This window comes from Girardinichthys multiradiatus, chromosome 1 (assembly GCF_021462225.1).
Source record: "Girardinichthys multiradiatus isolate DD_20200921_A chromosome 1, DD_fGirMul_XY1, whole genome shotgun sequence".
NCBI lineage: Eukaryota > Metazoa > Chordata > Actinopteri > Cyprinodontiformes > Goodeidae > Girardinichthys > Girardinichthys multiradiatus.
Genome location: NC_061794.1, coordinates 17905084 through 17929288, shown reverse-complemented (window position 1 = coordinate 17929288; position 24205 = coordinate 17905084). Strand labels below are relative to the sequence as shown.

Here is a 24205-nt window from a genome sequence, read left to right as displayed (position 1 = left end):
CAGGTCTTTTATTGTCTTAATACGGATGATTTTGGCATACAGCTCATGAAAACCCAAAATTCCTATCTCACAAAATTAGCACATCATTAAAAGGGTCTCTAAACGAGCTATGAACCTAATCATCTGAATCAACGAGTTAACTCTAAACACCTGCAAAAGATTCCTGAGGCCTTTAAAACTCCCAGCCTGGTTCATCACTCAAAACCCCAATCATGGGTAAGACTGCCGACCTGACTGCTGTCCAGAAGGCCACTATTGACACCCTCAAGCAAGAGGGTAAGACACAGAAAGAAATTACTGAACGAATAGGCTGTTCCCAGAGTGCTGTATCAAGGCACCTCAGTGGGAAGTCTGTGGGAAGGAAAAAGTGTGGCAGAAAACGCTGCACAACGAGAAGAGGTGACCAGACCCTGAGGAAGATTGTGGAGAAGGGCCGATTCCAGACCTTGGGGGACCTGCGGAAGCAGTGGACTGAGTCTGGAGTAGAAACATCCAGAGCCACCGTGCACAGGCGTGTGCAGGAAATGGGCTACAGGTGCCGCATTCCCCAGGTCAAGCCACTTTTGAACCAGAAACAGCGGCAGAAGCGCCTGACCTGGGCTACAGAGAAGCAGCACTGGACTGTTGCTCAGTGGTCCAAAGTACTTTTTTCGGATGAAAGCAAATTCTGCATGTCATTCGGAAATCAAGGTGCCAGAGTCTGGAGGAAGACTGGGGAGAAGGAAATGCCAAAATGCCAGAAGTCCAGTGTCAAGTACCCACAGTCAGTGATGGTCTGGGGTGCCGTGTCAGCTGCTGGTGTTGGTCCACTGTGTTTTATCAAGGGCAGGGTCAATGCAGCTAGCTATCAGGAGATTTTGGAGCACTTCATGCTTCCATCTGCTGAAAAGCTTTATGGAGATGAAGATTTCATTTTTCAGCACGACCTGGCACCTGCTCACAGTGCCAAAACCACTGGTAAATGGTTTACTGACCATGGTATCACTGTGCTCAATTGGCCTGCCAACTCTCCTGACCTGAACCCCATAGAGAATCTGTGGGATATTGTGAAGAGAACGTTGAGAGACTCAAGACCCAACACTCTGGATGAGCTAAAGGCCGCTATCGAAGCATCCTGGGCCTCCATAAGACCTCAACAGTGCCACAGGCTGATTGCCTCCATGCCACGCCGCATTGAAGCAGTCATTTCTGCCAAAGGATTCCCGACCAAGTATTGAGTGCATAACTGTACATTATTATTTGAAGGTTGACGTTTTTTGTATTAAAAACACTTTTCTTTTATTGGTCGGATGAAATATGCTAATTTTGTGAGATAGGAATTTTGGGTTTTCATGAGCTGTATGCCAAAATCATCCGTATTAAGACAATAAAAGACCTGAAATATTTCAGTTAGTGTGCAATGAATCTAAAATATATGAATGTTAAATTTTCATCATGACATAATGGAAAATAATGAACTTTATCACAATATGCTAATATTTTGAGAAGGACCTGTATATGCAAACAAAGAGGTATCATAGATCAGAAGCTGTACCTTAATTTGGAGAAGGAAAATGTAGTTTAGGCTTAAGCGTTATAAAATTTGAAAGCAAAGTAAAATAGTGGATAATTACACGGCAACATTAGAACCAATTAAAACCAAGTAGGTAAATGTGTTGTTCGCGCTTGTCAGTAAGTTTTTACAAACCGTCGTAAAATGTAGAAACTTGAGTCTGGAAAGTAAAGAATTTTGCATGGATGAAATTGTCGAGAGCTTGTAAGTGTCTCAAGTCACTGTCTGATTAAGCAAGGCTGGTTTTCAGGCTAACATTTAATGAAAACCTTTATTACATCGAAGACGTTTTGCCTTTGACACATGTTTGTCACACTGTGGTGCACACCCCTAATCCCCTGAAGTTTCAAACTCACTCGTTCCTCAGATGATCTGTTTTTTCTCTTTTGTCTGACAGCGACACCAGAACTTGGAGAAGATCCTCGTGTTACAAGAGCAAAGTACTTCATAAGAGATGAGTTCCTGGTAAGTTTGTCAGCATAACTCACAAGGCAGCCACATTGAAATATAAACTCCCTTCTTGAAGACCATTAGTGTTTCAATCTAGTTTATAAGCAGAAATATTACATCCAGCATATACAAAAAGCAGTAATTGAGTTATATACATGTTAGGACATGATACTGCAGCTTCATGAGTAAATCCTATATGAAAAGTGACACTCTCATCACATAATGTATTATGTGATAAAACTACATACTACATTTATGTACATTTATCACACACTGATATAATTCAGGCATTTACCAAATGCCAAAACATGAGATTTCTGTGCTGAAAATCCTTTTTTTCAGAATCAGAAATAACTTTATTGCCAAGTAGAGTGTCACATGTACAAGGAATTTGCTGGTTTGCTTTTGTTGGTCTTATGCAAAATTCAAACTTTCTAAAAAAAAAAAAAAATACTGAATTTGGGGTTTTCATAAGCTGTTATCATCAAATTAACAGAAATAAATGCTCTTTGTGTTGATCATCAATATGTTGTATGAATTTTATTTTTTAAATTGAATTAATGGAATAAATCAATGTAGGGCTGCAACTCATGATAGTTTGGCCAATTGATTGTGTCAACTATTTTTTTTTCGACTAATTGATTAATAATCAGAGAGTAATAGGTTCTTAATAGGATATTTGTTACAGAATTTGAACCAAGTGAAGCAGAAACTATGCTACTTTAAGTTCTGGATAGAGCATATTTACAGACGAAAAAGGTTTTTCATCTTAAATGCAAAATGTCTCTATTTTTTTGCACGGTTTTTGTTTAATTACTGCTCTGAGTGAGCTGTTCTCTTATTAAATGGTATGTTTTACAGTGAGTATACTCCAGTTAACAATTATTCCTTTACTAAAAAAGTTGACTATTATTTCAATAATCGATTAATCACGATTAATCCGATTGTTTCAGCCCTAAATCGATGTTATGATGCTAATTTAATTGACTAAGAGTTATGTGTCGCACATTGTGGATGCACCTCATCTAGTTGTGGTTGGTCAGATACTTGCAACACTTTCTATTTGATATAAGCTCCAATCACTGAAATAAAGGTCTGTGATGGAGAGGTTTCATAATAAATGGAGAGAGGGGCTCTACCAGAGCAGCATTCATGCAAGAACCTCCACTGTGCAGGAGGTTTTTTTTCTAATTGCTGCTGTGGACCCATCTTTCTTTGATGCACCTGCTTTATTTACACTTTAAAAATATGAAATAGGCATTGCTCGCGTAGAAAGAGAGGTCAACTAATTTGTATGTATCATTATTTTTTCTGCACCTTCTACAGAGGATCAGCACAGCAAGCGCGGATGGGAGGCACTACTGTTACCCCCACTTCACCTGCGCAGTCGACACAGAAAACATCCGCAGGGTCTTCAACGACTGTCGAGACATCATCCAGCGGATGCACTTGCGGCAGTACGAGCTGTTGTGATGGGAACGCCAAAAACATACTCTTGAAAAAGATCGGACTACAGCAAAAGACACTGAACACTGGGTCTCTGAACTCCCCTCTTCCACGGATGTGTGTTAGTGCCTGCAGCAAAAAAAAATAAGGCCAAAGTACACACACACACACACACACCTCTGCAGTAAACGCACCCAAAACCCAGAGCTACCCCTGATGCAATGTCCCCATGTGATGTGGGATTTGATGAAGGGGTTTCAAGGGATTAAAAGAGAATTAAAATAAAGACTCAAATCTCCAGCTTCAGCCATATTCCAAGCTCCTCACCTTTCTGACGTCAAGTATTGTCCTCCATCACCCTGCTGAGAAGGGCCCAGTCCGGACTGAGTTTCCCAGCTTAGAGAGTTTTTTACATCTGTGTTGATAAAAACCAAGAGAGCTAAAAATGTCAGTGCAAAACTGTTGAATTACTGCAAATAGAGAATACATGTGCCACCATAGATGAGCAGAACACGGCATCTAATAAATAAAAAGGAAAACAAAATGGAATAAATAAAAAAAAACAACACACAAGCACTGTGCTCAGGACTTAACTTGAATTGTGTACACCAAACCTTCCTGTCTTCACGAACATCTTTGAATCCAGTGTGTCAATTCTGCTTTCTCCTGGACAGCAAGCCCCAGGAAGGTGGGTCCTCCGCTCTGTTCACAAGCTGCTCGGCTTGCTGAGGTCTCAGCTGACTCATCCTGAGTGAGATTTAACCGGATCGAGTTCAGACTCAAACAGACCTTCAGGGGTGTTGCCGCTCATGGACTCCTTCGGAGCCGTTTTGCCTCATTGGCAGAGGAGCCAAACTAAGGAGAACACATAAAATTTAAAAGAAAAAAAAAGCCAACTTTTGTGGAATCAAAGAGGACAAAACTGCATCCTCCAACAGTACAGTATCGTATAAATTAACAAGAACTCTCATCCTGTTTTACTGTCTCCACAGCTGTTTTTGTCTGTGTAGACTTTGTGCCATTGTGCCCTGTGCGCTCATTCTTTATCTGTTTTGCCTACTCTCCATCTTCAACCCCACCTTTATTTTCTCCCCTTTCTTGCTCTCCACCTCTTCCCGTCTGAACTTTCCTCAGTGTCTTTAAGTGAAAATGAGATGTTACAAACCAGAACTTTGAAAAAGAAGACAGCAACCAGACCCCCCCCCTCATTCTTGGCCCTTTTTTTTTTGTATTCATGTGGTTAAACGACCCGCCCGCCCCCACCCTGCCATTCCTCTCCTATCATTCCTGACCCTGACCTCCTGCTTCTTCCTACGTATGTCTTTACTTTACTGCTGAACTATTATTCTTGTACAGACTGTAAAATGTATTATTTTGTACAACTTTATTGAAGAAAAAAAAAGAATTAACTTTTAGAAGATCCCTGTGCCTTGATCACGACTGTACGTGTGTAATGAGCTAAAGTGGGTGTCATACTGCGCTGTATAGCTTGGCCAATCCTCCCGACTCCTCCATCCTCGCCTTTTTCTCATCTTTCTTTAAACCCCGTCCCTTTCTGTACCTCCCTAAATTGCTCTCTCTGTCTTCTCGTTTCCTCCTCAGAAATGACAGAAAAAACCATTTGTAGCTTTTGTAGTATTTTTTTCTTTCTCCCCTCTTTCTCTCCTTCCCACCTCCCCACTATTTTCCGATTATGATTTAAATGTCTATTTTTGGATCCGTATACCCCAAAAAGATAAATATATGAAATGTATATGGGTTTTAAAAAAAAAAAAAGTATTTTATTAGAATCAAATGAACCTTGACAAATTGTACACTTGATAGTGTGCGTATTGCTATAAGTTAAATCCTTTCAACTGAAGTTGTGTTCAGGTTTCTTTTGTTTTTTCTTCTTCTGCAGAGAGCCATTTTTTCAAAGGATGCACTGGAGGTGACAGATGCAAAACGTTAGCCATGTTTGTACTTTAAAAAGACCACAAAAAAAAAAGCCAGAAAATGTGACGAAAATAAATCAATTTAGTTTGTTCTTGCAAAGAAGAGGCAGCCTGTACAGTATTAGTATATCTGTGCCCTCATCTTTGTTTAATGTGCATGTTAGAACTATGAACAAGGAGCTCTAAGAAATAGATTTTTTTTGGGTGGAGACAGCTACAGGCCTGTTACCAAGAAGAACACACAAAAGTACAGGCAACAGCACTAATCTCTGCTCTCACACAAGATGTTTTTTTTTTATTTTGTTTTTGCTCTTTTCCCTTAATTCTGATCAGTGGGAAGGGATGTTGTAAATCTGTGCCCAAGGAAGGCAAGTTTCCTGTTCGTTGACCCGACATTTCCTCCTCAGATACAGAAACGGAGTCTGTTTATTTCAGCAAACATGGTTGCAAAGTGTTTCTGACGGGACGGCCTCAGGTTGTGGAGCACAAACACTGTGGAAATACGACTGCATTTAAAAAGGACAAACTTATACTAATTACAAAGGGTTTCACTGTGGAGTCCATGTGTAAACTTTCTTGAACCATAGCAGCATAAACTTGTGTAACATGTTTCACAACTCCAACAAATATTTGAATTTATTTTATTGGAGAGGTGCAAAGGGTTTCACAAATTGCAGGTGGTCTTCAAAAATTGACAAGATTATCGAAAAGTTCATTTATTTCACCGAATCAGTTCAAGAAGTCGAATGCTTATAGATTCATTACAAACTGAATTATTTCTATGATTTATTGCAGTTCATTTTGATGATAATGGCTTAACCCCAAAGTTCAGTTTCTCAGAAAGTTTTTGTAGTGCATAAGACCAATAAAAGAAAAAAAAGGATTTTTTTAAATACAGAAATGCTATGGTCATGTTGTGACGTACAAAGTCAGGTGGAAGACTGCTGAATTGACACCTTTCTCAAGCAGGGTAAGCCACAGCTCTTCTGACCGCTGTGCCGAAGTTCAATCATGGAAAGTTGAGTGGAAGGAAAGTGTTGTAGAATAAAGGTCCACAAGCACCAGAGATGACAGCTTTGAGAGGATTGTAAAAGGCCATTCAAGAGATAAAGGTTAAATTCACAAGGCAGGTACTGCCGCTAGAGACACTGCTTTCTGAGCCACCGCACACAAACGTTTGCAGGACATGGGCCACCGCTATTGCATCCCTTTTTCACAAGCGTCCTAAATGGGCTGAGAAGAGTGAGAAGACTGTTGCTCAGTGGTCCAAAGTTGTATTTTCAATTAGAAGTAAATGTTGCATTTTATTTGGAAATCAAGCTCCCAGAGTCTAGAAGGAAAGTCTAGAGGCACAGAGACCTCGTTTCTTGAGGTCCAGTGGGGAGTTTCCACAGACTAATGATTTGGGGAACCATGCGATCTGCTGATTTTGGTCCACTAACTTTTATCAAGTCCAAAGTCAGCACAGCCATCTTTCTGGAAGTTTCAGAGCCCTTCCCCCTGCTGACGAGCTTTGTGAAGAAGCCACTTTCATTTTCCTGCAGTTTTTGGCCCCTACTCAGACTGCCACAGGTACCAATCCCTGGCTTAATAACCAGCAAACTGGCCAGACCTACAGTAAATCCCAGAGAGAATCTGAGGGACACCAGAGCCAGCAATGCAGACGAGCTGAATTCCGCTATCAAAGCAAGCTGGGCTTCCTGAACACCTTGCCACGCTGCATTAATTCATGTTGGTGTCCTGACAAAGTATTAAGTGCACATATTCATTATGCTGATATTTCTGTATTAAAAATAGTTTTTATTGGTCTTCTGTAATAACTCCATGTGCTCCTAATGCATTTCAATCATATAGTCAGACTTACAGTGCCTTGCGAAAGTACTCGGCCCCCTTGAACTTTCCAACCTCTTGCCACATTTCAGGCTTCAAACATAAAGATATAAAATTATAATGTTTTGTGAAGAATCAACAAGTGGGACACAATCGTGAAGTAGAATGAAATTTATTGGATGTGTCAAACTTTTTTAACAAAACACTGAAAAGTGGGCGTGCAATATTATTCGGCCCCTTTACTTTCAGTGCAGCAAACTCACTCCAGAAGTTCAGTGAGGATCTCTGAATGATCCAATGTTGTCCCAAATGACTGATGATGATAAATAGAATCCACCTGTGTGTAATCAAGTCTCCGTATAAATGCACCTGCTCTGTGATAGTCTCAGGGTTCTGTTCAAAGCGCGGAGAGCATCATGAAGACCAAGGAACACACCAGGCAGGTTCGAAATACTGTTGTGGAGACGTTTAAAGCTGGATTTGGATACAAAAAGATTTCCCAAGCTTTAAACATCCCAAGGAGCACTGTACAAGCAATCATATTGAAATGGAAGGAGTATCAGACCACTGCAAATCTACCAAGACCCAGCCGTCCCTCTAAACTTTCATCTCGAACAAGGAGAAGACTGATCAGAGATGCAGCCAAGAGGTCCATGATCACTCTGGATGAACTGCAGAGATCTACAGCTGAGGTGGGAGAGTCTGTCCATAGGACAACAATCAGTCGTACACTGCACAAATCTGGCCTTTATGGGAGAGTGGCAAGAAGAAAACCATTTCTCAAAGATATCCATAAAAAGTCTCATTTAAAGTTTGCCACAAGCCACCTGGGAGACACACCAAACATGTGGAAGAAGGTGCTCTGGTCAGATGAACCAAAATCGAACTGTTTGGCCACAATGCAAAACGATATGTTTAGTGTAAAAGCAACACAGCTCATCACCCTGAACACACCATCCCCACTGTCAAACATGGTGGTGGCAGCATCATGGTTTGGACCTGCTTTTCATCAGCAGGGACAGGAAAGATGGTCAAAGTTGACGGGAAGATGGATGGGGCCAAATACAGGACCATTCTGGAAGAAAACCTGTTGGAGTCTGCAAGAGACCTGAGACTGGGATGGAGATTTATCTTCCAACAAGACAATGATCCAAAACATAAAGCCAAATCTACAATGGAATGGTTCACAAATAAACGTATCCAGGTGTTGGAATGGCCAAGTCAAAGTCCAGACCTGAATCCAATCGAGAATCTGTGGAAAGACCTGAAGACTGCTGTTTACGAACGCTCTCCATCCAACCTCACTGAGCTCCAGCTGTTTTGCAAGGAAGAATGGGCAAGAATTTCAGTCTCTCGATGTGCAAAACTGATAGAGACAAAACCCAAGAGACTTGCAGCTGTAATTGCAGCAAAGGGTGGCGCTACAAAGTATTAACGCAAGGGGGACGAATAATATTGCACGCCCCACTTTTCAGTTTTTTATTTGTTAAACAAGTTTGACACATCCAATAAATTTCATTCCACTTCATGATTGTGTCCCACTTGTTGTTGATTCTTCACAAAAACTTAGAATTTTATATTTTTATGTTTGAGCCTGAAATGTGGCAAGAGGTTGAAAAGTTCAAGGGGGCCGAGTACTTTCACAAGACACTGTAAATCACAGTTACATAGAGTCCAGACCAACCCTATATTACGGTATAGTTAAATAAGATTCTTGTTGCACATTATTAAAATTAGTGTTTCAGTTTGATTCTTGCTTTTCCAAGTGTCACTTGAGCCCTAAGCTCAACATTATGTTGTTGAAAGTAGTGCAGTTAATACTTTTAAAGCTTTAAAGGTATGGCTACTCAAAGGGAATTTGAGAATTATATGCGATTTAGCAGTTTACAATTTTTCTTTAAGGCTGTTTTTGTGACCCTTAACCTTAGTATTCACACACTCAAGTCAAAATGTAATGTCTCCAGGTAAAACACGCAACAGCATGTTAAGTTTAAACGTGAAAAGATGTGTGTACTTCTACCTAGAGCGTGTCAGTTCAGAAGAGTTGCTGAACATATGAATGTTTGATTCTAAATGATAAAAGTATTTCCTTTCACATTAAAAAATGAGCTAACGCTTTTATTCAATGTGATTTCGAAAAAGGGAAACACAACTGAGCGTAGGGGTAGTGTGGTGGCTGGTGTAGCCTTGGCCAAGGGTGCTACTACACGGAAGGAGTTTGTATTAAACTCCTAGTTGCTTATAACTATATCAAGACTGTACCTCCCAGCTATTAAACCAAAAAAGAAAGGATGCTGCAGATGTTTTTTGTTTTTTTCTGAAAGAAATCTCATCACAGACTCAGTTTGTCAATTCATTTTAAACTAAATGGCATACAATAGAAGGAGAGCATTTCTCTGTAGTATAGATCAATCACTGGGAGTGATTAAATATATAGAAAACAAAATAGATAAAAGATACAAATGAAGTGAAATTCTGTAAAGTAATATGAACAGTGATGCATTTAACAGGTTGAAGCAGTCTGGTGGTTCAGTTCTTAATGTTACTGATGGCAGCAGTTTATGTGGAGAATGTGAGGAGACTCTGACCATCTTCAGAGCCCTGTTACGACGCTGCCTCTGAAACAGATCCTAGAGAGAGGGTAGGGAAACTTCAGTGACCTTCTCAGCTCCCCTCACTATGCGCTGTGCAACCCTCTTGTCTGCAATATTGCGACTGGAGTACCGAGGTGAGATACAGCACATCAACGCAGTGGAAGCAACAAGCCTCAACTGGACCTCTTAACCAAATCCAACATTTAACGGGGATAATCTCTGAGCTGAAACCACACATTTGCATTGTGATTACTAAATTTCGGTTTTACAGGTCCTTCTCAAAATATTAGCATACTGTGATAAAGTTCATTATTTTCCATAATGTAATGATGAAAATTTAACATTCATATATTTTAGATTCATTGCACACTAACTGAAATATTTCAGGTCTTTTATTGTCTTACTATGGATGATTTTGGCATACAGCTCATGAAAACCCAAAATTCCTATCTCACAAAATTAGCATATTTCATCCGACCAACAAAAGAAAAGTGTTTTTAATACAAAAAACGTCAACCTTCAAATAATCATGTACATTTATGCACTCAATACTTGGTCGGGAATCCTTTTGCAGAAATGACTGCTTCAATGCGGCGTGGCATGGAGGCAATCAGCCTGTGGCACTGCTGAGGTCTTATGGAGGCCCAGGATGCTTCGATAGCGGCCTTTAGCTCATCCAGAGTGTTGGGTCTTGAGTCTCTCAACGTTCTCTTCACAATATCCCACAGATTCTCTATGGGGTTCAGGTCAGGAGAGTTGGCAGGCCAATTGAGCACAGTGATACCATGGTCAGTAAACCATTTACCAGTGGTTTTGGCACTGTGAGCAGGTGCCAGGTCGTGCTGAAAAATGAAATCTTCATCTCCATAAAGCTTTTCAGCAGATGGAAGCATGAAGTGCTCCAAAATCTCCTGATAGCTAGCTGCATTGACCCTGCCCTTGATAAAACACAGTGGACCAACACCAGCAGCTGACACGGCGCCCCAGACCATCACTGACTGTGGATACTTGACACTGGACTTCTGGCATTTTGGCATTTCCTTCTCCCCAGTCTTCCTCCAGACTCTGGCACCTTGATTTCTGAATGACATGCAGAATTTGCTTTCATCCGAAAAAAGTACTTTGGACCACTGAGCAACAGTCCAGTGCTGCTTCTCTGTAGCCCAGGTCAGGCGCTTCTGCCGCTGTTTCTGGTTCAAAAGTGGCTTGACCTGGGGAATGCAGCACCTGTAGCCCATTTCCTGCACACGCCTGTGCACGGTGGCTCTGGATGTTTCTACTCCAGACTCAGTCCACTGCATCCACAGGTCCCCCAAGGTCTGGAATCGGCCCTTCTCCACAATCTTCCTCAGGGTCCGGTCACCTCTTCTGGTTGTGCAGCGTTTTCTGCCACACTTTTTCCTTCCCACAGACTTCCCACTGAGGTGCCTTGATACAGCACTCTGGGAACAGCCTATTCGTTCAGAAATTTCTTTCTGTCTCTTACCCTCTTGCTTGAGGGTGTCAATAGTGGCCATCTGGACAGCAGTCAGGTCGGCAGTCTTACCCATGATTGGGGTTTTGAGTGATGAACCAGGCTGGGAGTTTTAAAGGCCTCAGGAATCTTTTGCAGGTGTTTAGAGTTAACTCGTTGATTCAGATGATTAGGTTCATAGCTCGTTTAGAGACCCTTTTAATGATATGCTAATTTTGTGAGATAGGAATTTGGGGTTTTCATGAGCTGTATGCCACAATCATCTGTATTAAGACAATAAAAGACCTGAAATATTTCAGTTAGTGTGCAATGAATCTAAAATATATGAATGTTAAATTTTCATCATTACATTATGGAAAATAATGAACTTTATCACAATATGCTAATATTTTGAGAAGGACCTGTATATCTCAAACTCCTCAACAAATGTCAGCATTGGCCCAAAATGTTTCATACCCTTGGCAGGTTTTGGCTTACGGTGGTCTTTTACCACAGGCCAACAACCACGCACACACACTCATACCTAAGGGCAATTTAGAGTAAACAATTAACCTAATAGTCATGGTTTTGGATTATGGTAGGAAGCCAGAATACATGGAGAGAACCCACACATGCACAGGGAGAATGCAAATTCTATCCAGAAAGAACCCAGGCCCTTTTTACTGCAAGCCAACAGTTCTACCAACTATCCATCAAATGTGCTGCTTTTCTTACAATGCCTTGACAGACGTTTCAACAGAAAGCTCCTTCAGGAGAAGGACTGAAACGAGAGGTGAAACAGCTAGTTTTTAAAGTACAGTTAATGGTATAACATTTGAATATTACATAGGAATATAAAAAAATTACGTTTTAATGCAGGAATGTTATATGGCCTACACATTCATGAGGAATGCTGCTGACCTGGCATCAACAATTATTGACACCCACCGCAAGAAGGTAAGTCACCAAAGGTTTTTACTAAACAAAACTTGGTGTTTCACATAATGCTCTATTCGATCATGTTAATGGACAGTTGAAATACCCCTAGCCTTGAGTGGGTTGTACAGCAAATCCTAATCAAGAGTACGAGGAGATTCACAGCTGCAGAAAGAGTCAGTGCTTCAAGAGCCACTCCACAGAGATTTACCCCGGACAAGCATTCCTTGAGTTAAGCTACTCCTGAACCAAAGACAAGACCCAGTTGGAAGCTTCTTACTTGGGCCAAAGAGAGAAAGAACTGGATTTTTACTCAGTGGTCCAAAGGCCTGTTGGAGTCTGGATGGAGAGTAGAGGAACAGAATCCAAGTTGCTTAAGGCCCAGAGTGAAGTTTCCACACTGATGATTTGGTGAGCCATGTCATCTGCTTCTATTGGTCCACTGTTTATCATGTCTAGCCAGCACAGCCGCATATCTGTAAGTTGTAGACCACTTCATGCTTCCCTCTGGTGACAAGCTTTATGTAGCTGATGATTTTTATTTTCCAACAGGACTTCCACAATGCTTATATCATGTTTAATGACCATGGTATCACAGGGCTTAATTAACCACAGAGAATCTATGGAGTATTGTCAAGAGGAAGATGAGAGACACAAGAGCCAACAATGCATTTTTGATTTGGGATACTTGTACAGCAGCTGAAACCAGCTGGTACATTTTTCACCAAAGCCCATCTCATTAGTGTTTGTTCTGGAAACTGCCAATGATCTACCCGATCAAACACTTTCTCAGCATTTAAGCTTAGACGTGTGCTCACATTTGTCCCCTGGAATCCTGGAATGAACCCTGTCTGATCTGATTTAATCAATTTCTTAATTGCTAATTGTAATTGCTAAAATACTGTTAATAATGATAGTAATGATAGCCTCCGACCATGGTTCTGGAGGTGTTCCTGAGTTTACCACATAATTATATAGTTTGCATAATAAAAAAGTGATGTCATTAACAAACACTTTATAATATTCTGCTGCAAATCCATCTATTCTGGGTGACTCATTTTTTTGTTGAACAATCGTTTCTCTTACCTTTTTCTCTGTATTTGATTTTACTAGTATAGAGGCATCATCGGCCATCGGTTTGTCTAATTTAAGGTTTTTAAAGAAGTTATGTATTTTTTCTTCTTTTGATTCCTGGAATTGACCCTAATATAATAGTTTGTAATCTTTAGCAAAGGTGTCCGATATTGTTAATGGGAGGTTTCAACTTGAGCTTGTTTAATTTTAAGAACTATACAACTGGCTTGTGCCTTTTGTAATTTAAATGACAATAATCTACTGGCTTTATTTCCTAATTCAGAGTATTTCCTATCAGTAAACCTAAGGGCAACTTCTACCTTATGTGTCAATATCCCATCTAATTTGGTTCTGTTTTCTTTACGTGTATCAAGTATTGTTTTCCACATTGTGTTTATTTTCTAATTGTTTTCTAACTTTGTCTTTCTCTGATTTTGATCCTATAGATATTATTGTTCCCCATGTTGTGGCTTTTCCTGCATCTCATGAAACAGAACGTGAAGCCATACAGCATTATTATAGTAATTCATAGAAAAGGAGCCACGACCAAGTATTATAGCCTGTGTAGTACATCTACATATTTTTTTCGTAGACCGACATTTTTGGTATTAAAAAAATCTTTTTTTTTTTTGGCCTTCAACATTCATAATTTTCGATTATATTCCACTTTATCGATGATGCACTTGTACATGTATACCAGTTGATTTTTTTACGTTGGCGTAATGCTGTGTGACGTCATCGCGCGACTCCTTCCTCCGGTCGCCGCTGCTAGCAGGGTTAGCAGTTAGCTTCCCAGCAGCTGTCGGTGGCAGTCAGTCAGCAAGCCTGTCAGTCTGAGTGGCTGTGCTTCCTTCTAGAGAACCGCTGCGTTATTATCTCCAGAAACCAGCTGGTTTTCTTTCCTAAGGGTTTTTTTTTTTTTTGTGGTATTATATTGTTGCCGTTGCCCTCGCCGTCACGATAGACAGAAGTCCTGGGACATGGCCAGAACAGAACAAGTCCTGGTGCTAGAGCCGCAACAGGAACTCAAATTCAGAGGTAACGCTGAAGCGGATGGCAGGGCCGAAGTTAGGCAGATAGCTCTACTCGTTAGCCAGTGTCTGTGTCAGCTGTTAGCCCTTTAATGTACTGTTTTTAATGTACTGTTGTGTTTTAAAAAAAGATTGATATAATTGGCTGAAATGTGTATTCAGTTGAAGACGGATGAAACAGCCAGACAGCGTTTAGTTGATCTAACTAGCAAGGTAAATTGCTAGCTGTCATTGCAGCGTCAGTACAGGCCACCCATACCATTACTACAATTATCTTAAATGCTTTCTTTACTTTGGCTTTTATTTTCTGATGCTGTGAAACACTCTTAAGATCGCTAATGAATAGCATAATTATTTAAACCGGTTTATTGTTAACGCATGCCCAACAAGAAGTAGTGATTCTAGCATTTTCTACAGTTTGTCATTGCCTAGCCCCATTACCGTGCTTATTGCCCAATGACATAAGCATGAAAGCTCCGACTGAGAGCTTTATTGTCCACTCTTAATTTCTAAATAACCCGATTTGCTTCCTTACTTTGCTGCATTGAAACGGGCTGGTGATGAAATCAGATTTCGCATGTGTTTTAGTAATAGTCATTGTTTTTCTAGATAATTGTCTTTGGGGTGTCATATTGCTTTACAAATGGGCTAAGTGTTGGACTAGCCTTATTGGATCAGTATAATAGGCGGTGTGCTCCCTGATTGATTATTGCGGATCCTTGAACGCTAATATGAGCCAAGACAGGATGCACACATGTGCAGTGTTAACACTGGGCAAAATGCACAGCTTGATGCAAGCTGATCTCAGGTTTTATGCATCATTCAATAAACAGAATGGCTTTAAAGTCAAGGAGAAAGCAGATACTCCTAGAGTCCCTCCTTGTATGTTTGCAGCTAAGGGTGGGGCGTTTAAAATAAAACATGAAAGATGTTGATGTTTTTCTTTCCAGCTTAAAGTTAGTTCTTGGTTTTAAAGTGAGAAATGCACCATTCATACTTCTCTGCTCATTTCTGTTTTTTCTTGATGCCTGACCTGCAAATTTTGATTGATTTTTTTTCTTAAGGACAATAAAAATTTAATTTAAAAATGTGCTGCATGTTCTTTAATATAGGTTACAGTTTTGAATAAACTGAAAACAAAGCCGTTACATAATCATTCTCATTTCTGTAAAACTATTTATGTTCCTAACCTCTATCTGATATTTATCATACCCAAAAATTGACTCTCATCTTTGCAAATGTACAACTGTTTGTGCACAGTTCTTTCTGAAAGAAAAACAAAAAACCTACAAGTTCCTGAACATTCATTCATTCATTTTGTCTCCATTCTTCACATTAAGTTTTTCATAAGAGTAAAAACCCCACATTTAAATTTTGATGGCTTTGAATGTCACACAGACCCTTAAGTCACCGGGCTTTTTTGTGTCCTCTGCAGGCCCATTTACAGATGTTGTCACCGCCACACTGAAGCTTACTAACCCTACAGACAGAAATGTCTGTTTCAAAGTTAAGACAACCGCACCTCGCAGATACTGTGTGCGTCCAAACAGCGGCATCATCGACGCTGGAACCTCCGTAAATGTTTCCGGTTTGTAAACATATTTGATTGAATTTTTCGCTCATGTGAAAAAGTTGTTTGTTTTTGTTTTTCCCCAAGGCCTCATACAAATAACTATTTTAATGTTTTAAATTTCTTTCTTTCTTTTTGTTTGTTGTTGTTTTTTTAATGGAGCTTTAATCTGATTTAGAGCTAGGCGGTTGCTATCTAAGGAAACATTTGCCTCTAATAGGAGAACAAAATGTTGTATTTATTGATCAGTTTAACCTGGAATGATACTAAAACAAAGTTGCATCATATTATTTCTACCTAATGCACAAAGGTGCTGCATCACATTTACAAGTTCCAGGTTTAAAATGAGTAATCCTTTCTTGTCAGCAACCATTTGTCATATAACATGACAGATGAAATGTAGAACTCACCAGAAGGTGCAACAGTGTGCAAAAGTCTTAAAACACTTATTTCATTATTATTTCATTGTGATCTTCAGAAATATAGCTTCATGTTTATGCTTGTTTGGGTTGTGGTTGCTTTTTCTCTTAGCTTCAGTCCAGCTTCTGACTACATTTTTCTTATATTTTTTCTGTTTTAAGCTAATAAATGCGGACTTATGAACTATTGAGACATAAAAGGCTTAGTACTATACAAAGACTTGGAAGAAGCTAAGGGGAAAAGCAGCAAGAGTTCCTAAAGTCTGGCTCTTTAGACATGAAGAAATAGCTTTTTCATTGTGTTGTATATTTGAAAATGGAATATTAGCAGCTTTCATTGTCTCCCTCCTTTCCCTCCATAGTCATGCTACAGCCGTTTGAGTACGACCCCAATGAGAAGAGTAAACATAAATTTATGGTGCAGTCCATTGTGGCTCCCAGAGACATGACTGACATGGAAGGAGTTGTGAGTATCAAAGAAACAAATTGCAGGACTTAACCTGTTGATTCCTGATTTGTTTTAATGATAAACTTAAAGATAATATTTAGATATTAAAGCTTCACTCTGTACACTATTCTAAACGGAAGTTCTGTGTGATGTTATTTCTAAGTTCCTTATTCTCCCACCGGGGGAAATTTGGTGCACAGCAGCAGTCGAAGACTGTCTAAGCATAATCCACACATGTCAATACAATCTCCACATAATAATCATATCAACAAGGATGAATAAAACTGTTAAACATTCTGAAATGTGTCAAGCTTGGTCAAAGTTCATTAAGAGCTTTAATTGCACGGGACAAAAGAATATTAGTACCGATTGCACCTCATAGTAGGCAGCCTGTACCTTCGACATGATGGACGGAGGACAAATCCCTATAAAGGAGGGTGGGGTTGTAGCTGGCTAGGATGGTTTTGGTCTTTTTCCCAATCTGTTTGTTCTAGATATCCGCTAGGGGGTGCTGTTGAATGCCAGTTATTTTGCTTTCAGTTTAAACAAGACTGAACAGTGTTATTTTTCAAAGACAAGCTGCCATACCAACCAATAAAGCCGAATGTTACAACAGATTCAGTAAAAGATCTAGAGAACAAAATCATCAGTGTTTGATCAATGCTAAAAAGATTCAGTCAATTTAGAAAATAATGTCTGTGTAGACTCTTCTTGAAGAGTGCTGCAGTGTGTCAAGGTTGGGGGAGCTGTCACTGAATCCTGCTGGTATTTACTGTGTTCCTGTTTGCAGTGGAAGGAGGCCAAGCCTGAGGAGCTGATGGATTCAAAGTTAAGATGTACGTTTGAGGTGCCTCTAGAAAATGATAAAACTGTAAGTATAAGTTAGTTTCTTTTGCCATTACTATATTTTTTGCCCACCACTGTGTACACTCAAACGTAGATAAATTATAAGTCATGTTTTGTCATTCACACATAACTCAAGACTTTCTTACTCTAGTCACTGAAGCTCAGTGTTCAATAATAGGCAAAATATTTTAGTAAAATACATTTATCTTATATGTTCAGTATTATTTCAGTGTCCTCATATCAGCAGCAAATTCACTGTCATTCATTACATGTTGTATGTATTCACACGTTTGTTTCTCACTCCCCGCCATATTGGCATGTTTTCTTTTTCCTTATTCCTCCTTCACTGTCATTCCACCTACTGTCCCCCTGCCCACTCTCTCCACAGCATGAGAGTGAAAGCAACAAAACTGTGTCTCCCTCTACCTCTGTTAAGACTGAGCACTCTGCACTGCCCAAGTCAGCCAGCGCCTCACTGGACGACGGAGAGGTGAAGAAGATCATGGAGGAGTGCAGGCAGCTGCAGATGGAGGTGCAGAGGCTACGAGAAGAAAACAAACAGATCCGGGTGAGATGAGCTAAATCTCTCTCTCTCTGTCTATCTATCGCTCTCTCTCTCTCTATTAATCGCTCTCTCTCTCTATCTATCTATCGCTCTCTCTCTATCTATTGCTCTCTCTATCTATTGCTCTCTCTCTCTATCTATTGCTCTCTCTCTCTATCTATTGCTCTCTCTATCTATTGCTCTCTCTATCTATTGCTCTCTCTATCTATCGCTCTCTCTCTATCTATTGCTCTCTCTCTCTATCTATTGCTCTCTCTCTCTATCTATTGCTCTTTCTCTCTATCTATTGCTCTCTCTCTCTATCTATTGCTCTCTCTCTCTATCTATTGCTCTCTCTCTCTATCTATTTATTGCTCTCTCTCTCTATCTATTGCTCTCTCTCTATCTATTGCTCTCTCTCTATCTATTGCTCTCTCTCTCTATCTATTGCTCTCTCTCTCTATCTATTGCTCTCTCTCTCTATCTATTTATTGCTCTCTCTCTCTATTTATTGCTCTCTCTCTCTATCTATTGCTCTCTCTCTCTATCTATTGCTCTCTCTCTATCTATCGCTCTCTCTCTCTATCTATTGCTCTCTCTCTATCTATTGCTCTCTCTCTCTATCTATTGCTCTCTCTCTATCTATCGCTCTCTCTCTCTATCTATCGCTCTCTCTATCTATCGCTCTCTCTCTATCTATTGCTCTCTCTCTATCTATTGCTCTCTCTCTCTATCTATTGCTCTCTCTCTCTATCTATTGCTCTCTCTCTCTATCTATTGCTCTCTCTCTCTATCTATTTATTGCTCTCTCTCTCTATCTATTGCTCTCTCTCTATCTATCGCTCTTTCTATCGCTCTCTCTTTCTCTCTATCGCTCTCTCTATCTATTGCTCTCTCTCTCTATTGCTCTCTCTCTGTCTATCGCTCTCTCTATCTATTGCTCTCTCTCTATTGCTCTCTCTCTCTATCGCTCTCTCTCTCTATCTATCGCTCTCTCTCTCTATCTATCACTCTCTCTATCGCTCTCTCTCTCTATCTATCGCTCTCTCTCTCTCTCTATCGCTCTCTCTATCTATTGCTCTCTCTCTATTGCTCTCTCTCTCTCTCTATCTATCGCTCTCTCTATCGCTCTCTCTCTCTATCTATCGCTCTCTCTCTCTATCTATCGCTCTCTCTATCTATTGCTCTCTCTCTCTATCTATTTATTGCTCTCTCTCTCTATCTATCGCTCTCTCTATCGCTCTCTCTCTCTATCGCTCTCTCTCTCTATCTATCGCTCTCTCTATCGCTCTCTCTTTCTATCTATTGCTCTCTCTCTCTATCGCTCTCTCTCTCTATCTATTGCTCTCTCTCTATTGCTCTCTCTCTCTATCTATCGCTCTCTCTCTCTCTCTATCGCTCTCTCTCTCTATCTATCGCTCTCTCTATCGCTCTCTCTTTCTATCTATTGCTCTCTCTCTCTATCGCTCTCTCTCTATCTATCGCTCTCTCTATCTATTGCTCTCTCTCTATTGCTCTCTCTTTCTATCTATTGCTCTCTCTCTCTATCGCTCTCTCTCTCTATCTATCGCTCTCTCTATCTATTGCTCTCTCTCTATTGCTCTCTCTCTCTATCTATCGCTCTCTCTCTCTATCTATCGCTCTCTCTATCTATTGCTCTCTCTCTATTGCTCTCTCTTTCTATCTATTGCTCTCTCTCTCTATCGCTCTCTCTCTATCTATCGCTCTCTCTCTATTGCTCTCTCTCTCTATCTATCGCTCTCTCTCTCTATCTATCGCTCTCTCTATCTATTGCTCTCTCTCTATTGCTCTCTCTCTCTATCTATCGCTCTCTCTCTCTATCTATCGCTCTCTCTATCTATTGCTCTCTCTCTATTGCTCTCTCTCTCTATCTATCGCTCTCTCTCTCTATCTATCTCTCCATCTCCATCTCTCTCGTCTGTTTTGCAGTCGCCTTATTGAGGGCCTACCCACTGTAGCTCATGATGAACTTATTTGTTTTTACATGTTAAATATATGGGCTGCATGGTGGCGCAGTTGGTAGTTCTCCCTGTGCATGCGTGGGTTCTCTCTGGGTACTTCGGCTTCCTCCCACAGTCCAAAAACATGATTGTTAGGTTAATTGGTCTCTATAAATTGCCCTTAGGTGTGTATGAGTGTGTGTGTGTGTGTGGTTGTATGTCCTGTGTGTCTCTGTGTTGCCCTGTGATGGACTGGCAACCTGTCCAGGGTGTACTCCTCCTCTCACCCGTAGACTGCTGGAGGCACCAGCTCCCCTGTGACCCACTACTGAAGAAGCGGTGTAGAAGATGAATGAATGTTAAAATATCCACAAAGAACCGAGAACTCTGGTTAAAAACAGTAGACTCATGCCCGAGCAAAAATATTTAAGTCAACAAAGTGTTTTTTTAACCTGCTTACGTTAAGTGTAAGTTGTTAAATTATTTTTCAGAATGCATGTTGGTCTTAAGGCTTTAGTCATAAGGGTCTAAAAAAGTCTCAGGCTGAACTTACTAAAACTTGCAGAAACCTCGTTCATTATGCTTAACTTTCTACTGTATGAAGAATTTCAGGAAATAACAACACCACCTTGGCTTGTATGTAAAGATATTTGTTTATGCATTTTTGTTTCGCATGTAAAAATGAGTGTGTTCAGAAAACATGGTTTAAAGAGTTTTCCTGTGGACTAAAATCTGAGTCAGTTTGTGTGTTTCTCTGTGCTTCAGGAGGACGACGGTCTGCGGAAGAGAAAGGTAGCTACGTCTCCCTCCAACACCATGGCTAGATCAGCTATGATGAAGGATGAAGGCCTGAGCACCCGCGTCCTCGCATTGTGCTTGCTCTTCTTTGTGATTGGAGCCATCATTGGCAAGCTGGTCCTTTAGAGACACAGACAGAGCACAGTGACGGACGGGCAGAGGAAAGAATGGAGGGATGGACACCGTGTTTTAAATGGCACGTACCAATGACGGCAACGGGGATGTCTTCTGGGTTTATGTTGATCTGTCTGCTTGTTTTCTTAACATTTAAAGCTACTAGCCAGGGGCGTATCTTCTTTCAACAACAACTGTACAATGATGTTAAAAACACAGCTAAGTAAAAGGAAAAAAAAAAGTATGAATTTCCACTTCTGGAGTTTTTTTAAGAAGTGCGACTGACGTAACGCCAGGCAATAAGGATTGACCATAGATCAGCTGGCTTTAGTTAACACTGTGGGGAACAGGCAACACATGACAGGTTCAGGCCTCTATTAATCTTGATTTCTCCCTGAGGAATACAAATAAGAGAAGAAAAATTAATTGATGGATGCTGCTGTTGATGGAGATCCATTGTTCGCCTTCAGAGCTTAGTGGTGGTTAATTGGTACGGATCTGTTTATATTGCAGTTCAAATTTTTCAAATCGACTAGTTTCTGTGCATGTTCGCCATTCGTAAAATGAGTCAATGCCACATTCTCCTCGTGTCGCCTCAGCTAGTAATGTGTGACATGCCGGTACTTTGGCATTGCATGCAGTTTTTGGAACACATACGAATCCAAGAGAATCCATATTCACACAAGCTGTTGGCTGGCTGTAATTTGATTCATTTGTTTTTTTTTTTCTTCTTCCCTCTGGTGTTTATTAGAATGATAGTGGTTTGGCTGGTTTGGCATAATGGGGTTAAATGGCTGATTATAACTGTCTGCCTGGTGATTCATCTCTGCTGCACTGACCGTGATGTCGACTTCTGATTCAGCAACTAACTGTCTCACTGCTTTTAAGAGTCTAAATGAATTTGTCAGCTCCAGTTCAAAGGCTCATATCCTTACTGGTTAAACCTAGACTGGATCTTTTTTCCACACCGCCCTCCAACAGCTCCATACTGCAACCGCATGGCAACTAATGCGTTGTGCAGCAGGAGCAGCGGGTCCTGCAGTAGTTCTGTAGACCCCATGTTTTGCTTCCTGGCTAATCTTGATATTTTGCAGTAGCTGTGCTAATACAAGTAACTGTCACTGAAGGTTAAATTAGGTTAAACATAAAGGAAAGTCACAAAGGGATGTTGTGTGATCAGGTGACTTACGCCTGTTGTGATGTCACCAGAAGATGTGTTTTATGGGAAGGGTTTTATCATGAATAACTGGTCTCCAAGGGGGATAGGAAAACCAACACTGGCATGTTTTATTGGTGACAAGCTAGGTCCAAAGTGAGTTTAATGATTTTTTTGTGCAGAAAGTCTGGCTGGTACATTCAAGGCAGCATAAAACAGCAATGTGTAAACAAAGGAGGGCAGGCCCAAGTTAAACCACAAGGCTCAATGTTTTTGTCACAGGTCTGGCTCTTTGTTTTCTTTTTTGTTTTTGTTGTTTCGTTCACTGCTTGATCTTTTCTTTCCGTCCATCTCTGCTTCCTAAAAGATCTTCCCCCAACTTGCACCGATGGCAGTTAGAAGTGTGTGGAGGTAGCTTCACGCTGGCTGAATGTTTAAAGTCTTTCATTGATTCTGGAAGTTCGTCACTCGCGTGTCTTTACCTCTGTTATCACGTTTCTTCCTCTATTGATGATCTAACAGGACAGAAGAGCAAAATGAATTATTCAACGACTTTTGTTCTTTTTCCTGAATGCAAACTTTATGTATTGTCTTCTAAAGAGTGACGTGAAAAACCATATAAAAATATAAATATGTGTATACTGTATGTATGAGCCAATAGAAGCTGCGTGTATGGATGTTTAAGAGTTTGCCCTTTCTTACAGGGAAAAACGGGGTTGTTCACTGAAAACTAAATCATGAATACAAATCATGCTGGTGTCTGTCCAGACCGAGAAATCTCTTCAATCTAATTAAGTCTGTTGGCCATTAGTAAATTTATGACCTAATAAAGGATTATGATGATTAATTGAAGATGCACGGTGATCTATTTAAAAGAAACAAAGCAGCAATTTAGTTTAAAACACCTACGATCTGATATTTAGAATATGAAGATGACCGAAACAGTTTCAATCCACAGCAGGTCCTGCAGACTAACTAATACATTTACAGGAAATAGTTTTAAATCAGTTTTGTCCACCATTTGTTAATTATGTCAGTGATCACAGCCTTTGCTTTATCCCTTGTATTATAGAAAGAAGTGATTTTTATATTCAAATATACTGCAGGTGCATGAAATAACCTGGATTAAATTGCTGTTATAATTATTTATGCATAAGGTGGTGAATTCTTTAAGCAAAGTAAACAAGGCCTGTCTTTTCTGAAGGGACCATGTGGAGTCTTGGTTTTATCGTTTAACTGTTTAGTTTTCTTCAGCTCCTGTTCTTGTTTTCCATTCGGCTCTGTTGGTTTTAGGTGACTGCTGTGTCATCTTGAGCATCATGCAGCCACCTTTTTAGAAATAATTTTTGTTTCAGGGAAATAAAGAGAAATGCGTGTCTTTTGTTGCCTGAAACGGATCAGGGTGCTGAAACTTGTGGGGCGGGGCCGCCTGTGAGGACTGACCTGTTAATGCACACTACATTAAAGGATAATAAAGGTATTTGCGCTTTAGACCACTCTGGCACTGATACAGTCACGACAGTGTAATTACATAGTCATTTGATACTCTTTTCTATGTATGTATAAATACACCAACATGTAGTAAAGCAGGAAAATAACTGAACAGCCACCTTGGATCATGTAGCACCATAATAAATTACAATACATACCCCCCCCTCCCCCTAACTGGTTCGGATTTTAGTGTGTGTGTAATCAGTTTAAACATGGTAAGACTATAAAAAGTGTTTGCACCCTTACAGATTCATTTTTTTTTTTTTTGCTTTTTTACCACACAAATGTTTCAGATTGTGAAACATTATATTTTCAGACATTCATAATCTTAGTAAATACAAAATTGTAGTTTTTAAATTATTTTTGGAGAGGCAAACAAGCTATCCAAACCAACCTGGCTCAGTGCGAGACAGTCATGACCACCTAGTAACTTGTGCCTTGTGGCCAACAGCTGCTATCAACATAACTGGCAATGAGGTGGACCTGCTGGTGTACTTTGGATCATCATCCTGCTACATAACACAGGTGTGCTTGAACCTAAGGTCATGAACTGAAGTT

The 24205-nt window shown here is 40.2% G+C and overlaps 2 protein-coding genes across 3 annotated transcripts in view; both read left to right on the top strand.

Annotated features, from left to right (window-relative positions):
* gnas (GNAS complex locus) overlaps positions 1–5309 on the top strand; it is a 43937-nt gene extending 38628 nt beyond the window's left edge. The window contains exons 11-12 of the mRNA XM_047369541.1: positions 1950–2017; positions 3329–5309. Of these exons, the coding sequence (XP_047225497.1) occupies positions 1950–2017; positions 3329–3475 (215 nt within the window). The 3' untranslated portion in view covers positions 3476–5309. The remainder of the gene's footprint in view (positions 1–1949; positions 2018–3328) is intronic.
* An 8716-nt stretch (positions 5310–14025) lies between these two features.
* On the top strand, positions 14026–23301 carry LOC124874415 (vesicle-associated membrane protein-associated protein B-like). 2 transcript variants are annotated; one of them, XM_047375774.1, is made up of 6 exons: positions 14026–14307; positions 15736–15888; positions 16652–16755; positions 17528–17608; positions 18020–18151; positions 20854–23301. In XM_047375774.1, exons 1-6 carry the CDS (start codon positions 14250–14252, stop codon positions 21010–21012), a joined length of 687 nt encoding a protein of 228 aa, XP_047231730.1. In that variant the 5' UTR covers positions 14026–14249; the 3' UTR covers positions 21013–23301. The 2 variants fall into 2 exon arrangements, with proteins under 2 accessions (XP_047231730.1, XP_047231722.1); XM_047375766.1 differs by having other exon boundaries at positions 14028–14307; positions 17972–18151.
* Positions 23302–24205: the final 904 nt, after the last annotated feature.

Excerpts from the sequence above, each read along its gene's own strand:
- LOC124874415 (XM_047375766.1), top strand. The coding sequence starts at position 14,250 with ATGGCCAGAACAGAACAAGTCCTGGTGCTAGAGCCGCAACAGGAACTC. Across the intron at positions 16,756-17,527 it reads TGACTGACATGGAAGGAGTT|TGGAAGGAGGCCAAGCCTGA; the intron begins GTGAGTATCAAA and ends TCCTGTTTGCAG. Across the intron at positions 17,609-17,971 it reads CTCTAGAAAATGATAAAACT|CATGAGAGTGAAAGCAACAA; the intron begins GTAAGTATAAGT and ends CTCTCTCCACAG.